General features: G+C 30.7%; 1 protein-coding gene across 1 annotated transcript; it reads right to left on the bottom strand.

Moving 5' to 3' along the window:
* Nucleotides 1-6667: 6667 nt before the first annotated feature.
* On the bottom strand, nt 6668-13239 carry LOC143529833 (cytochrome P450 71A2-like). The gene is made up of 2 exons (XM_077025535.1): nt 12346-13239; nt 6668-7267 (listed from the first exon to the last, which is right to left on the bottom strand). Exons 1-2 carry the CDS (start codon nt 13216-13218, stop codon nt 6668-6670), a joined length of 1473 nt encoding a protein of 490 aa, XP_076881650.1. The 5' UTR covers nt 13219-13239.
* Nucleotides 13240-15298: the final 2059 nt, after the last annotated feature.

Raw genomic sequence — 15298 nt, 5'->3', positions numbered from 1 at the left:
ATCTAAAGGGATGTTTTAAAAAACATTTAAACCTATACGGATTCTGCAACCAGCTGCAGCAGAACCGATCCAAATCGGCTGAAATATGGGGTCCACCAGATATCATCATTGAAAAAAAAGAGTCAAAAATGAGTATGTAATCACAAAAGTCAAAGTTGGCCAAACATCAATTTTGACCCTTAAAAGGCCAGCTTTGACTAAAGAGTCAAACTTCACAATAGATAAAGGAATTAGCCAGAAGCTGTATCATATTTCATAATTTCCATAATATCATATTTCATAATATGCTCCAAACTAATTACTGCTTTCAATCCGTTAATCACCTTTCTTCAAATTCAGCATCACGGGTCGTCACCATTTGGAATAAAAAGTTACCCAACGGCTAAAAAATAAAGACAAAAAAAAAAGCCGACTCAAAATTTGATATAGGTTTTTCAATCTAGCCTTTTGTTCTAAAAATTGTAAATTTAAGCGTGAAAAATAATATCATAATATTACAGGACTGAACCAGCCTTCTCTCTCCCGCATTTTACCCAAAGACTCAAAAATTTAAAAAGAAAAGGCTGACTCAAATATCGATATAGGTTTTCCAATCCATTTTTTTGTTCTAAAACTGTAAACTCACGGGTGAAAAATAATATCATGATATTACTGGATTGGACCTATATTATATCTCCGGCATTCAAACTAACTACGGTCTATAATCACCTAAATTCCCTTACCAAAGAGCAGAATTGACCATAAGAGGTGATGTCCCCGGACAAATAGGCAGTAAAATTGAAAGGGTTAAATTTCCATAATAAATGATGATGTAAAATTAAACATATGGTGATAATTATAGACCGTTTATGAGATGAGTGACATGACTACCTCGTGGTTCATTCGTAAAACTAAGCATCCCAATATCAAGCCACTTGCAGAGGTCAAATTGATGTAAACATCTTATTTTTATAATTAGTTAAATACTTAAGTTTCATATATGAATCAGAGTTTAACTAAGTTAATTTTGTCTACGTCCAATAGCCAGCAAATGCATGGTTAAAGACATCTGTCAGCTTTAAAAAAATGGATTTTGTAAGGAAATGTTTTGTCATTGTTTACTTGATTTAGAACTATTCAATAAGCACTCAAATGAGTGGATCACGCTGTTAATAAGCAATCCCACACCAAACAAATAACTAAAAATGAGTAAACTTTCAAATGTGCAAGAAAGAAACTGAAAATAGTTTTGAGAGTTGCATTTAATTATACGGCGTCTCAGAGAGAGAATATGGAGTAGGTTACTATCTCCATTATAGATGACAACAGTTCTAACATATCTGACGAACAACACACATACCTTTCTTCAGTGATAATTTAGCTTTCATTATGCAATTACCTATACAAACTACAAGAATATTATACAACTTATACGGAACAAACCCAAAACCACTTCGCAGCCTACACATACATCAAGAATAATATACAAAGGATACAAAAAAATAAACGCTATATTTCTAACATTCATAACCTACACTTAAATCATAATTATATCATTTGCTTTCCCTAAAACCAAACCTCACATATATCAAGAACAACAATCATAACAGATTAACAGACAAAACAAAACCCTACAAACTTCTAAACACTTCACAGCCTACACATACCAATAATATATAACGGATAAAAAATAAATAAAGGCTATACAATTTCTAACACTTCATCTACAACTAATCATAATTTTATCAATTGATTGCCATTATGTCCTACAATCTTATTTAAATAACAGTTAGAACATACCAAAAATTTTTCGGGTTAGGCTAAACATACCTCCCTTGTGTACTTGCCCTACCCCTCCACTACACTTATAATTCTTTCAATAATTTTATTTGACATGTTACTACTCTCTGATATTTTTAGTCATTTCAAGTATTCTTTAAAATATTAAATCAAATACAATAAATTTATTTATTTTTATTTTTTTTTCATTTTCTACTTTTTTTGTTTATTGTCCTTTATAATAATAATATTTATTATCATTATAAATGTATTTAAAAAATAATGATATAACGCCCTTATAAAAATGAAAAGATGTTTTGTTTATATTTATCTTATCACATGCCTCACACCCGACAAAAAGATCATTTAAATATTTTTTTGATAGGTTTAAATGCATGAAATTAATGTTATATGAGAAAAGAACCAACTTGTTGATCAAGTCTTATGTAATTTAATATGTTTTATTGATGAAAAATGTGTTTCTTTTTTAAATTAAGCTATCTCTAAAAATTATTTAAAAAAAACACACCCTAAAAGTATTTAACCACTTATAAAATAAAAAAATGATTTTTTCTTTTTAATTTAAAAATCACATAAACAATTTTTGTTATTTTAAAAAAAATATTATAACTTGAAAAAAAAGGAAAAGAAATTCTATTTAAATAATAATAAAAACTTTCTTTTAATTACAGACTAATAATGATAATAAAAGATGACAAAATGACAAAGAATGAACATAAATGTTTAAATCGTATTAATGTAAAACTTGAGGAGGGGGTACGTTTAGTAAAAATGAAGGAAGGGGGGGTACGTTTAGCAACACCCAATTTTTCTTACACCATTTGATATCCGAACTTACTTAGCTTTACTAGAATCGATCGGTTCACTTGTCGGCTAGTAATTTAGTCGAGTTTTAGAGAGTCTAGAGTATAACTTAGGGGCTATTTAAGTTAAATTAGTTAATAATTATTAAACTACTTTTAGCACATAAACCACCGAATAAATGTAGGAATCATCACATTCACTTTTCAATATCTAAATCGAGGTCATTACACACATAATTAGGAATCATCGTATTATGGCGCGAAGTGGAGAACACCCAGGAGTTTCTACAGTGGTTGTTCGTGGCATTGTTTTTCTGCTACGGAGTACGGCGACGTAATGGCGGAGGAGACTACGGGCGACGACAGAATAGGGTTGGTTCATTACTTTGTTTTCCGTTAAATGTAAACTTTGTAAGGCGTTTGATAGATCAAGACCAAGTACATAATAATAACCCTTTGGGCTGTTTTGTATAAAGCCCAGTCTAGTAGGCCCAGAGCTAAGTTTTACTCAAAATGACATGACCTGTTAAACGGGTTATATGGGTCGTAAACGAGTTGACTCGTTAATGGCATGATTAGAATTATAGGGTTCAACGAGTTGACTCGTTAATGGCATGATTAGAATTATAGGGTTCAACCTGTTTATGACGTGTGCATCGTGCTTTACTTATTGTATTAAATAGGTTAATAGGTTGACATCACAGCGGTGACTCAGTTATCAAAGCGACGCAATCTTAAAATTTTGTTGTTTTATAAAGGTAGATTGGTTTTTAGTGATCCCACTTTTCGCAGTTGGTCAGTAATAGTTCCACATGGGAATATTTTTGCTATAATTTCCACTATTTTCCCTCTTTGGTATTTCGTTTATAAAAACAAACTCCGTTAAGTTTTATGCAAATTTCGAAATTGATGTTTTAAAGATTTTGATTGGAAGTAGGATGCAAGTCGATTGATGTAAACTTACCTCAAAACGGCGCTCCAAACAACGATTAAGCTTAAGTCTCTTTTATGTGGTGCGTCGGACTTGACTAAATATTGTCATTTGTTTACTTCTTTCTCATGATTTGCGGGTGATTGTTACCTCCTTAAGAGGTCACCTCAAGATTGGGCTAGTTGTATGGGTATTTGATTAACAATAGCCTATGTAATTAGTGATCCCTATAAGTACTCTAAAACCCACTAAGATATGAGCTTTATTAAATGCTCACTTAAGTACTTGAAACTATCACATTTTTATGCCATAGGATGGTCAGGGTTAGAAAAACGTTTGTTACTGTTTTGTAGGATCATGTCTCAGTTCAAGAAACATGATCTTAGATTGATTCAACTCTTATTATTCTTGGAAGTTGAAAGTGATGATACCAACAAATAAGAAATGTTTTTGTTAAGATACTATTTTGGCATAAATTTATCATCAACATGTTATAAAAATATTGTTTTTATTTACCTAGATCCCTTCTAATTCTTAATAAATTTATGACAATTTAGCCAGAATATATATGTTTCAACACTTATATATCTAAAATCTAAACTCTTTAATAAAAACCTACAATATTTTGCCAATTTTCACTTTCTCATTAATCTACACAATCTAAAAACAAAATCTTTCATTATAATTTGAAAGATGTAAATTAACTAAATAAGTACTTGAATGGTTGTCTCTTAACAATGTATGATAAACTTATTGTACGGTTTTTATATTGTAACATCTTGTTTTCGATTATAAGAATTAATAAAATAAATTTCGTTTATCTTATATTGTGTCGTTTATCAGTTTAGATAATAACTGTACACGGTTGGGCTTGGACTTTAGAAGATGGAATATAAGATGGAATGGGCTTTAGGTTCATGGGCTTAAGGGAGTATAAATACCCCTTAAACCCTAAACCTTTCCATTTTTATCCATTCTCTACACCCTAGCATACACCATCAAAAACACACACAAGACCATCCTTTAACCCGAGCCTAGATCCAAAGTTGAAAACCCAAGATTGTTGGTGCTAGATCGTCCTGAAGAACCAAAACAACATCAAGGCTTAACCGTGTTCGTATTTCGACTCGTTTAAGGTACGTTTATGATTAGAAATCGTTCGTTTAGGTTCGGAATGGTTTGGGAAATCACAGATATGTTCTTGTATGTTGAAAATGAATCAAACACAACACGTAATACTGAAATCCATGAACGTTTGATATGTTAATCGATAACCAAAATAAGCCCGTAACCTATATACCTAAATCGCACCTCTTAAACACGAGTATTTGGACGAACTAAGGGTTAGGGTTTGTAGGCGAGGTGATTATGAGTTCAGGGATACCAAACTAGTGTTATTCCGTTGAGATTTGAGGTGCTAATTGCAGATCCGGATAAGTTTAACTGTGGATGTTCTTATCAATTTTGACATTGACCTCTTTAGTCAAGGTTTGGATAAGAACAGACGAATCCCTGTTGATTCGTTAAGTAGCCATGACGAATGGGACACATTTGCATGCCTGGATAACGAATGAACCCTTAAGTCGTTACCTATCCCTTCGTTAAATAAGATAACGAATCAGGCCGTTCGTTACATACCAATTCGTTATGATGAGATGACGAATCAGGAGGATTCACTACTCGTCAATTCATTATGATATTATAACGAATCAGCTGATGAAAAATAACGAACCAAGACAACGAATGAATCTAACGAACCAGCTAATCAGACCAGGAATGATAACGAATTAGAGAACGAATTGAGCTTGGTTCGTTATAGAAAATGAGTAGCGAAATAGAAAAATAATTTAAAATCCTAAGGGAAAATGTGTTAATACAACTCGACCCCAGCCAGGGGCTCTGCCCCTTGGACCCTGCTAGGGGCTGCCGCCCCTAGACCCCGCTGCCAGGGGCTCTGCCCCCGGACCCCCCGTCCGTTGAGGGTTATAATAAGAATAGAAACGTGATATGGCTAGTGATAGATAATTGAAATGAGTAATTGTTATACAGTTAGCTGTGCCCAACTGAAGAAATGAATAACCATTAACGGTGAACGTAACCGACTTCAGGTGAGTTTCTAGCCCCATTCCTTGTTATGTTTTCGGGGCTGTGTGCATACTCGATGTGATTAGTTAATACACTTATCCTAAGTGATCAGTGTATGCCATATATGTATTATGTGAAATGTGTGAATGGTTTCTTGTCGATACATGAACGATCTTCGAAATTGCATGTATTGCCAGGAAATGGTTGATGTTATATGTATGTTGTAAGATGAAGAATGAATGATGTATGTATGAAACTTACGATTATGTAAATAGAAAAGTATGTTAAAAAGGTATGGAAGAAAGGGCACCGGACCCTAATAATATCCGAGGATGGAGGGTACCGGACCCTAATAATATCCGAGGATGGAGGGCACGGGACCCTAATAATATCCGAGGATGGAGGGCACCGAACCCTAATAATATCCGAGGATGGAGGGCACCGGACCCTAATAATATCTGAGGTATGTAGGGCGAATGCTCTTTATAACGTAAGGTTAGATATGTATGTGTATGAAAGATTGATGGATAGGTTAAGTATGTAATGCTTACCTGCGGGCACGTGTATGTGTATGTAAAGTAAGTTATGTGATTAACTAGAACTTACTCAGCGTAGCTGACTTTTAGTATGCACGCAGGCAAATAGGTTGAGGCAACCAGCATGATTGAAGACACATGGCATGGAATCGAAGATACTGGCATCTCGAAGAAATGTTGTGATGTTTTAAAGACTATGTTTTATGTTTAAATAAATTTGAATGTTTGTTAAGACAAGATTTGACAGGTTATGTAACATATTATGGTTGAAGTTTTAATATTCCGCGCATGTTTTAATTAACTCTGATATTTAGAACTGTGTTTATGAGTAAATCCAACACCAAAGTAGGGCTACCGGTAACGGGGCCTTACATATATTTCGTTTAATTATTAAATATTTATTTTTCATTACATACAATGTAGTATACATGTCTTAAGCTAGTAAACACATAAAACATAAAATACAACGGTTATTACAGTATATATATATAAAAAACAAAGTTTCTTCATAACAAACCCTTGCAACAATCGAATTACTCACAAGGAGTTAGTTTGACAAGTATAGGGAGCTTCCTTCGAACGGTGGGACCATCTCTTTCTGTCATATCCAAACCCTCTTCACTAGGCAATGCAAATTCAAACTTATACACTAAATTTGCTAAAGCAAGCTCATTAATAGCCATTGCAAATTTAATACCGGGACACCCTCGTCTTCCGGTACCAAATGGTATTAACTCGAAATGAAAACCTTTATAATCTATAGATGTGTTCAAAAACCTCTCTGGCCTAAACTCTTTAGGTTTTTCCCATATTGAAGGATCTCTACCTATCGCCCATGCGTTAATCATCACTTGTGTACCTGATGGGATGTCGTAGCCAAGCAGTTTGACATCTTTTGTAGATTCACGGGGGACGAGTAGTGGAATTGGAGCATGGAGTCGTAAGGCTTCTTTGAGAACGGCTTTTAGGTAGGGCATTTTGTCAATATCGTCTTCGGGGATCATTGGTCTTCCTTGTCCTATTTTGTATGCCTCACGTTGCAATTCTTTCATTGCACTTGGGTTTCGCAATAGCTCGCTAATTGCCCAGTCTAGGGTGGTGGATGTGGTATCAGTGCCAACACCAAATATGTCCTAGAAAAAAATGAATGAAATTATACATATATAGGTGATTAGTTAAAAAGAGAACACAATATATGCACGTATATGATATCTCAATTCTCAAATGAAAACTAACAAAATTGAAATGAAATAACCAAAGAATAGAGAGTTAAAACTAACAAAATTGAAATGTTGGAGATAGAAAGTAAATAAAAGTAATGTAAAAGAAGTTAGTTTTACTTTTAAAAGTTAATTGATATAAGAAAAATTAAAAACATAAGTATTTAACTTTAAATTTTTAAACTTCTAATCTCTAGAATCAAAATATTAACTTCTCTAAAATTGTTAAACGGGTTAACAGATCAATCCACTTTTTAATAGGTCGGGTTCGGGTTGACTTGTTTTTTAAAGGTGTTAGGTTTGGGTTGACCTGCTTAACAAAACGTGTCGTGTCAGCCTACCCAAAATCTATATTTTTTCATGTCGGGTTTGGGTAACATCTCATTAAATAAAAAATTAATCTTATTAAATATTTGATATGAAAAACCTACAAAATAGGGATATACTAAAAAATAAATTTTGATTTTTTAAAAGATATTATCTATAATAAAAAAAAAATTATAGTAAAAAAATAAGTGGGTCATGGGTCTCACCAAAGCTAGATAACTTTTAAACTGGGCTGTAACATCTTATTAACTTCCTTACAATAAATAAAATTAAAATCTAAAAGAATATATAAATATTATAAACAAATAATGTAAAACAACCTCGTAATACGAGGAATAAAAGTTAGTAACTAATAAAGATTAGCATGTTCGTGACACATCAAAATCGTATTCATTTATCTACCTATACTATTAAAATAATAGAGTTTTTGTACAAATGTCATGTTTCTATTGGTTCATCACTATATTTCCATGAATACTAAGACTTCTCAAATTTTCTTGGTAATTAAATAATTTAAAAGTAAATAATATTATTTTATTGACACTCTATTTAATTCGTATATTAGTGTTAATGATTATGATATCTACCTATCACTAATTAACTGTAAGTTATTACATGGAATGTTTTTCTTTAAAATATCAATGTATTAAAATATTGGTTTTACATTTCCAAAAGTTTTTTTTATATCTATTAAAAAATAGAATAAGTTTTCAACCTTCACTTAATATGACTTAAATCTCGGACCAATTTCCTTTACAAATTATATATATTTATAAAAACGTTATATTTTGCATAAAGTTTAACCTTTCACGTGTTTCTAATTCTAATGTCAATAACTAACAAATTAAAAAAGATCTTATATATTATTAAAATGCATTTCTAGCTTTGATGCCTACAAATTGTTTGTTGAAATATTTTTGGTCTTCAATTTAGTGTATGTTATGTACTGTTTGATATTACTTAATTATTATATAAAATGAAAAACATTATTGTTTTTTCGTCTTACCAATTACAAACTAAATATGTGTACACATGCATGCGTACGTGAATATAACAATGATTGGTTTTTGAGCACATCAGTTTATCAATTACAAGTACAATATGATTTTCTTAATTTGTTATAATTTTGAGCACATGCATTTATGACATTTATCTATTGGCTAATCACTATAGTTTTCATACATACTAAGTCTTCTCAAATTTTCTTGGTAACTAAATAATTCAAAAATAAACAATATTATTTAAATGTAAACAATTCAATTCATATATTACTGTTAATGGTTGTGATATTAAATAAAATAGTAACTTATGGAGTCTTTAGTCAAACACATTGATTATTATGTATCAAAAATTAAGACACAAGTATTGTATGGAATTAGAGAAATAAATATATTTCTGTTTAAAAAGTTCAAACAACCTTAAATATTCAAATACTTAATATATTCAATTTTTGGATTCGTTAGTCAACTGGGTATTGCCTATATAAAAATAACGCACAAAATATGTATCCAATTATACTAATAGACTTATTTCAATTGTTAATAAATACAACCACATTCCATTAAAATGTCACAATTTATAGTAAAGTTCATATAAAAATCAATTCAAATAAACTCATTTCGGTGTTTCATAATTTGACTATTAAGAGGTTAATATTATTTAACAACATACTTTTTATTCATTCATTCATCATAATCTACCTATACTATTAAAAGAATTGAGTTTAAGTCCGCATGACACCTTTCTATTGGTCATTTCCAATTCATTCTACTTATATTAACAACTTTTCTATTTTTCTTCACAATAAAATAATTTTAAACAAAATATTTTTTAAAAAACCATTCAATGCATCGTATAACCCCCGAACCCATTTACCATTCTTGTTTTAAGAATATGGATTCATTGAAAGTATTTAAATTTATCATTAAATGTCGATTTGTAACTTATCAATTTGGTCAAATTTTAAATAATATTAACTCACTCAAACATTTAATAAATCAAAGAGTGGATTTTGTTAATTGGTTTAAATTATTGATTACTTATTAGACATTTATTTTATATGTGAAAATTTTTAATAAAGTTGTTGAACCATATTCTGTTAACGTATTAACCATATAATTTACGTAACGGTTAATTAACGCGTCAAAATTAAAGTTAGAATACATATAGATATATTAATTCTATATTATAGTCCCTTAGAAATTAAAGTCATTTCATTTTTCCATTTTTAAATGTGTACAAAAATAAAAAAATTAGATTTGACTTTCAAATTATTGCAATACGACCCAATCGGTGTTTAATTTGTGATTTTTTTAATCACTTAAAATCACTTTCATATTCTATTAATTTGGTAAAACAAATTACAACTTAACTTATTCTATATAGTCTTTGTACAAGAAAGACATAATTTTTGGCAAACAAATAGCTTAGTCTTTCCCTAACATATGTAAACTTGAACACCATATATTAAATACATTTTATTGAGTTACATTTGACACTCTATATATTAAAACACAACATGTCAATGTTTACACTTGGTTGCTTATGAAGTTTGAGATGCAAGATTTTGAAGTTCTTCATGTCGTTTTAAGTTAACCAATATTATACTTTTGTAGTAGACAAAGGTATGTATGTTTATTTTTTTGAAGTTAAATCCTTTGTTAAATAAATATAATCACACGCCATCCTATATACGTTTTTATTGTCAACATGTTTAGTGTTTCCTATTTGTTGGTATGAAAGCCTTGTTACATTTTATTTTAGATGTCTTCAAGATCCATGAAAGGTAGTGTTTTTGAGTCATCCTCTTCCAATAAGAGAAATAATATTAACGGTTAGTCATTTTAATATTATTTGTTTACTATCTAAATGTTATATTATATTTTATTTTTTGAAAACGTGCAGTGTCAACGGAAAGAGAACCATTGAGTATAATATCCAACGGTAATATTTTAAAATGACTATTCATTAATACGTTTTCATATATTTACATTTTATTTATTCTTTTGTTGGATTCAATTATAATATTTACACAAAGTCATGAGATAAACCATAAATGTTAATTTTAAGTAAATATATTTTTTTGTTATGCGCTATGTATTTTACAAAATTGAACATACTCAATTTAACATATTACTATGTTAAAAACGTATACTTATATTAACAAAAATAATTATGTCAAAATGATTACAAATTGGAATGATAAGAATTAAGATTGTTATTTTGTATATTTTTGTTTTATTTTTATATGTTTTTTTTAACAACCAAATACCTTTATAATTACATTAACATATTACATAACCATTTTTTAATATTTTACAAAATCTAACATACATTAGTATATACAATAATTTGTTTTTAAAATATGTTAAGTTTAATAACTTTTTGCTTATTTTTTTCTAATAACAATTAACTATGCAGTTACTTGTCCAATCACATCATTTAATGTTAATCGATTAGACGTTGGGGAAGAAAATGAACCGCCAACTACTAAACAAGGTTCTATATGTACAAACTCAAATAACACATGTTACTTTTTTCTATTCATTTACTTTTTGGATAAAGTACATGTATTCAGACTTTATTTCATAGGTTAAACCAAATATTTTTATAACAATTCTTCTGTTTTTATATTTAATAGTTGTCACGATAAATACCAAATAAGCAATTGCATAGGGAGTTTCACGAGTGAAGAGTATAGACGGTGTTAAAATGCTTATATTAGACAAAGACGGCAAAGTTATAAACAAAACTACAAATGTGGTTTATAAGTAACCATTTAGTAGTTAATGAATTTTTCATTTTGAACTTTGGATTATCTATCGAATATTTGTATAAAGGATGTTAATTTCGCTGAAAGTTATGTTTGATAATCAATTTTTTTACCAGTATTATTAACAACTAAATATCATGTACCCATCTCAACTATATGACAACCTATTTATAATTTTATATTAATTGTAGTTTTAACATGATTTATAAATTTCCACGACACGGTCAATAGCCTAGTAGACTATAAAGTATATATAGATATTTGCGGTATAATCACAAACTTACCAACATCAAATGTGCGCCTTCAACTTGATATAGGTAAATAGTTAATGGTTTAAGAGCATTCACATCTTATCCCTCGTATTTTGTAAGGGATGCTATTATAATGTACGTAATGGTTTAGGGTGTGTGAGATGAGGAGAAAGAAAAAATACAGTGATTTTTCTATATATTTAAAAAGTTACTGTTCATTTTATTGTAATTTTTTAGTACTTTTTGAAATTGGATGTTAAAGGAGAAACAAAAGATAATTATAAAGATATTAAACATATTATTTAATTAAAATGAGAAAAAAATTTAGTAATTTTTATGTAATTTTAAATTTGAAGGTAATAAAAGAGACATTAATAGTAGTACTTTCCTTCATGCATATACATATACATATGAGAGCCAGGAGAATGACAGAGGTACTTTTACGTAGTACTAAATGGGGCGTCACATGCATGAACGTTAGTTTGGATGCATGAATGGCTAAAATGGTAAAATAAAAACACCACAAATTTTAATTTTTATCTCCTTCTATCATTTTTTTAAACTCAAATAATTTTTATATGCAACGTTGTTCTTAAAAAAGCATGTATGTATGTATAGGAATATAATGAGAGAAATCTTACCACCATGATAGCTTTAATCGTATTTCTTTCAAGACAAAACCCTGTTGAATTAGTTCTTTGAATTTGTAATAAGATATCAATAAAATCTTCGCTTTCGACATGAAACCCCTTCTTGTTTTCGTGTTCAACAATGGCAGCCTCATAAAACTCATCAATTTCTTTAGCAAGTTCATCAGCTTCTCGATGTAATCCCGTCAATCTATCCACCCAAGCTAGTGAGGGAATATAAGTCCCAACAGAACGTTCAGACAGCTTCTTAATCCCGTCTAGTATGTTCTCAACCTCTGTCCCTTCATATGTCCTCCCCAAAGCCACCCTACATATCAAATTATTTGCAAGTGATATAAGCAACTCGCTCAAATTAATAACCGATTCATTGGCTCGTTGAATATTTTTGATCATTTGAGCCACCTCATCTTCTCTCACTTTTCGATACGATTGAACCCTTTTGTTGCTTAAAAGATGGAGTACGAAAATGCTTTTCACCTTCCTCCAATACTCCCCATATTGGGCAAAGGCTATATCTTTAGAGCCATAAGTGATTCTATTAGGGATGTTTAAAAATGGTCTATTTGAAAAAACAATATCATGGGTTTTCATAATCTCTCTAGCTGCCTCGACAGAAGAGGCTACAATAACCGACACAGTACTAAAGTGAAGCAACATGAGGGGACCATAGGTTTGGGCCATGTTCTGAAGAACACGATGCGCACCCAATCGTAATTGGTGAAGGTTTCCTATTAGTGGTAACTTAGGTGGAGATGGTGGTAGGTTTTTATGAGATTTTAAGTTATAAAAGTATGATCTCAAAAGAAGTAAGCCGACAAGTAAAGGAAAAGAGTATAAGAGAAAAACTTGTAGGTCGAAAGGCATTTTGTTGTTTTTGCTAAATTTAGACACGAGAGAATGTTATTTGTGTACGCTTATGTTGCATGACATGTTTATTTATATGAAAATCAAAGTAAATATTCCAAATTTAATTATAAAATATTTTAAAAATGTCGAAAAAGAGTCGGCTGCAAGATACATTGTCATATTTATTGCAAAATACCTTGTCATATTAATATTATTTTGAACGGCACCTTATCATATTAATCAATATCATATTAATCATTATAGGCAAATATCTATACTATTTAATAAATAAAGTTTTTTAAATGTCACATGTCATCAAGGGCGAAGCTATGTGGGACCGGGGTGGCCCCGGTCACTGCCGTTTTCTCCGTTAGTAGGTTAATTACGCGATTTTTCTTGAAAAATTTTTATAGGTATTAAGCGCGGTCATCCCCAATGTGTTTTTCCAAAATCCAATGGTCACCATTATTATTTTTAAATATAATACCCTATCGTTTGGGTTTTTTTCTAAAACCTCACAATATTTAAAAAAAAAGTTACAAAATAATAGTCGAATAGTAAAAGATTTATTTTTATATATATTTTAGGTATTTGCAATTCTTTTTCTAGGAATTCACCTTTTGTGATGAGATCGGTACCGGTAAAATATTCGGTTCGGTACCGGTATTGAAGGTAAAATTTGAGATATACCGGTACCGAAACCCAAAATTTTGGTATCTGTTCAGTACCGACGGTGCCAAATCTGTACCGATTTCGGTACGGGTGCCGATATCAATACCGAATTTTCTTATCCCTACTCACAATTCCTCTCGCATTATCAATAATATTTTAGGTCTTTTTTGGTTAAAAAATTATTTTGTTATTTTTTTGTTGTAAGAACAATTGTTTGAATAAATGAAGAAAAAATAGATATACATATGTCATATTGTTTGATCAAACCCGACCCGAATCACCGAAACGAACCGAATCGCTGACCTGAAATTTTTTTAGTCCGTGACTTCGGTCACCCCCGTGACTAAGAACAAGCTTCGCCACTACATGTCATCACTATGTTTATCCTTACAAAATTTTCCCTCCCCCCCCTCTCTCTCTTATTAAGTACATTTCTCTTTTTAATATTTCATTTTCAACTTTTAATAATTCCATCCTAATTTAAAAGAGTTAATACCATCATAAATATGTTAATTTGTTAATATAAAACATATTGCATTAGCTATTAATTGTAGGTTCCCAGCCGGATCTACACGGAAATATCTCGTATTACGTAGGTGCGGAATCCCTACGTAAGACGATACGAGTGTTAGACGCGATATACGTTAAACCCAAGTACAATGACACGTTACAGTACTCAAAAGTCACGTTGTATTGCAACTCCTTTAACACGTGATAGCCAAATCACAATTACACGTACTGAACCCCCGTATGCAAAACAAGCCGTAGCCTAAACATATATACCCTTCGACAACTTCGCCTAACATGCTAGGCGAAGTTGTCAATAACTTCGCTTGTTCCACAAGTTCGCTTATAACAGGCGAACTTGTGGGACAACCTTTACAAACCAAAACCAAAACAAACTAACGCGATTACAGACACTAGATACTGAACTACTGACATCATGTACCAACATTAATATTAGAGTTTTATAAGTAACCAATACGAAACAGGTGAGTTTGTTTAACCAGTTAAAGTATCAAACATTGTTCATGTCCAAACAATTTAAGATTATAATGAGTTTTGGTCCACGAGTTAGTTTAAAAAGTATTCATTTACAACTAAGTTTTGATATAGAAAATAACAAAGAAATAATTTATGATTTATGAATTTTCTAACAATTTTTTATTTTCAGATTGCGTAATGTGTAATTTTTTTACCGTATAATATATCTTTATATATGTGATACATTTTTTTTGTATTTCACATTATGTTATTACTTAAAAAAAATTATTTATTCTAGCCCGTGTGCTACATGGGTAACTAACCTAGTATATTAATATAGGCAAATATACTAGGGGTGAGCATAAAACCAAATTAACCGAACCGAAACCGAATAACCGAAAAACTCGAACCGAAAAAACCGAATCGAAGCATTAACCGACGG

The sequence above is a fragment of the Bidens hawaiensis genome, unplaced genomic scaffold (genome assembly GCF_021521415.1).
Source record: "Bidens hawaiensis isolate Kalapana, Puna unplaced genomic scaffold, B.hawaiensis_p1.1 tig00008759_1, whole genome shotgun sequence".
Lineage (NCBI taxonomy): Eukaryota > Viridiplantae > Streptophyta > Magnoliopsida > Asterales > Asteraceae > Bidens > Bidens hawaiensis.
Note: the sequence above shows the minus strand (reverse complement) of the source record. Positions and strands in the feature narration are given on the sequence as shown.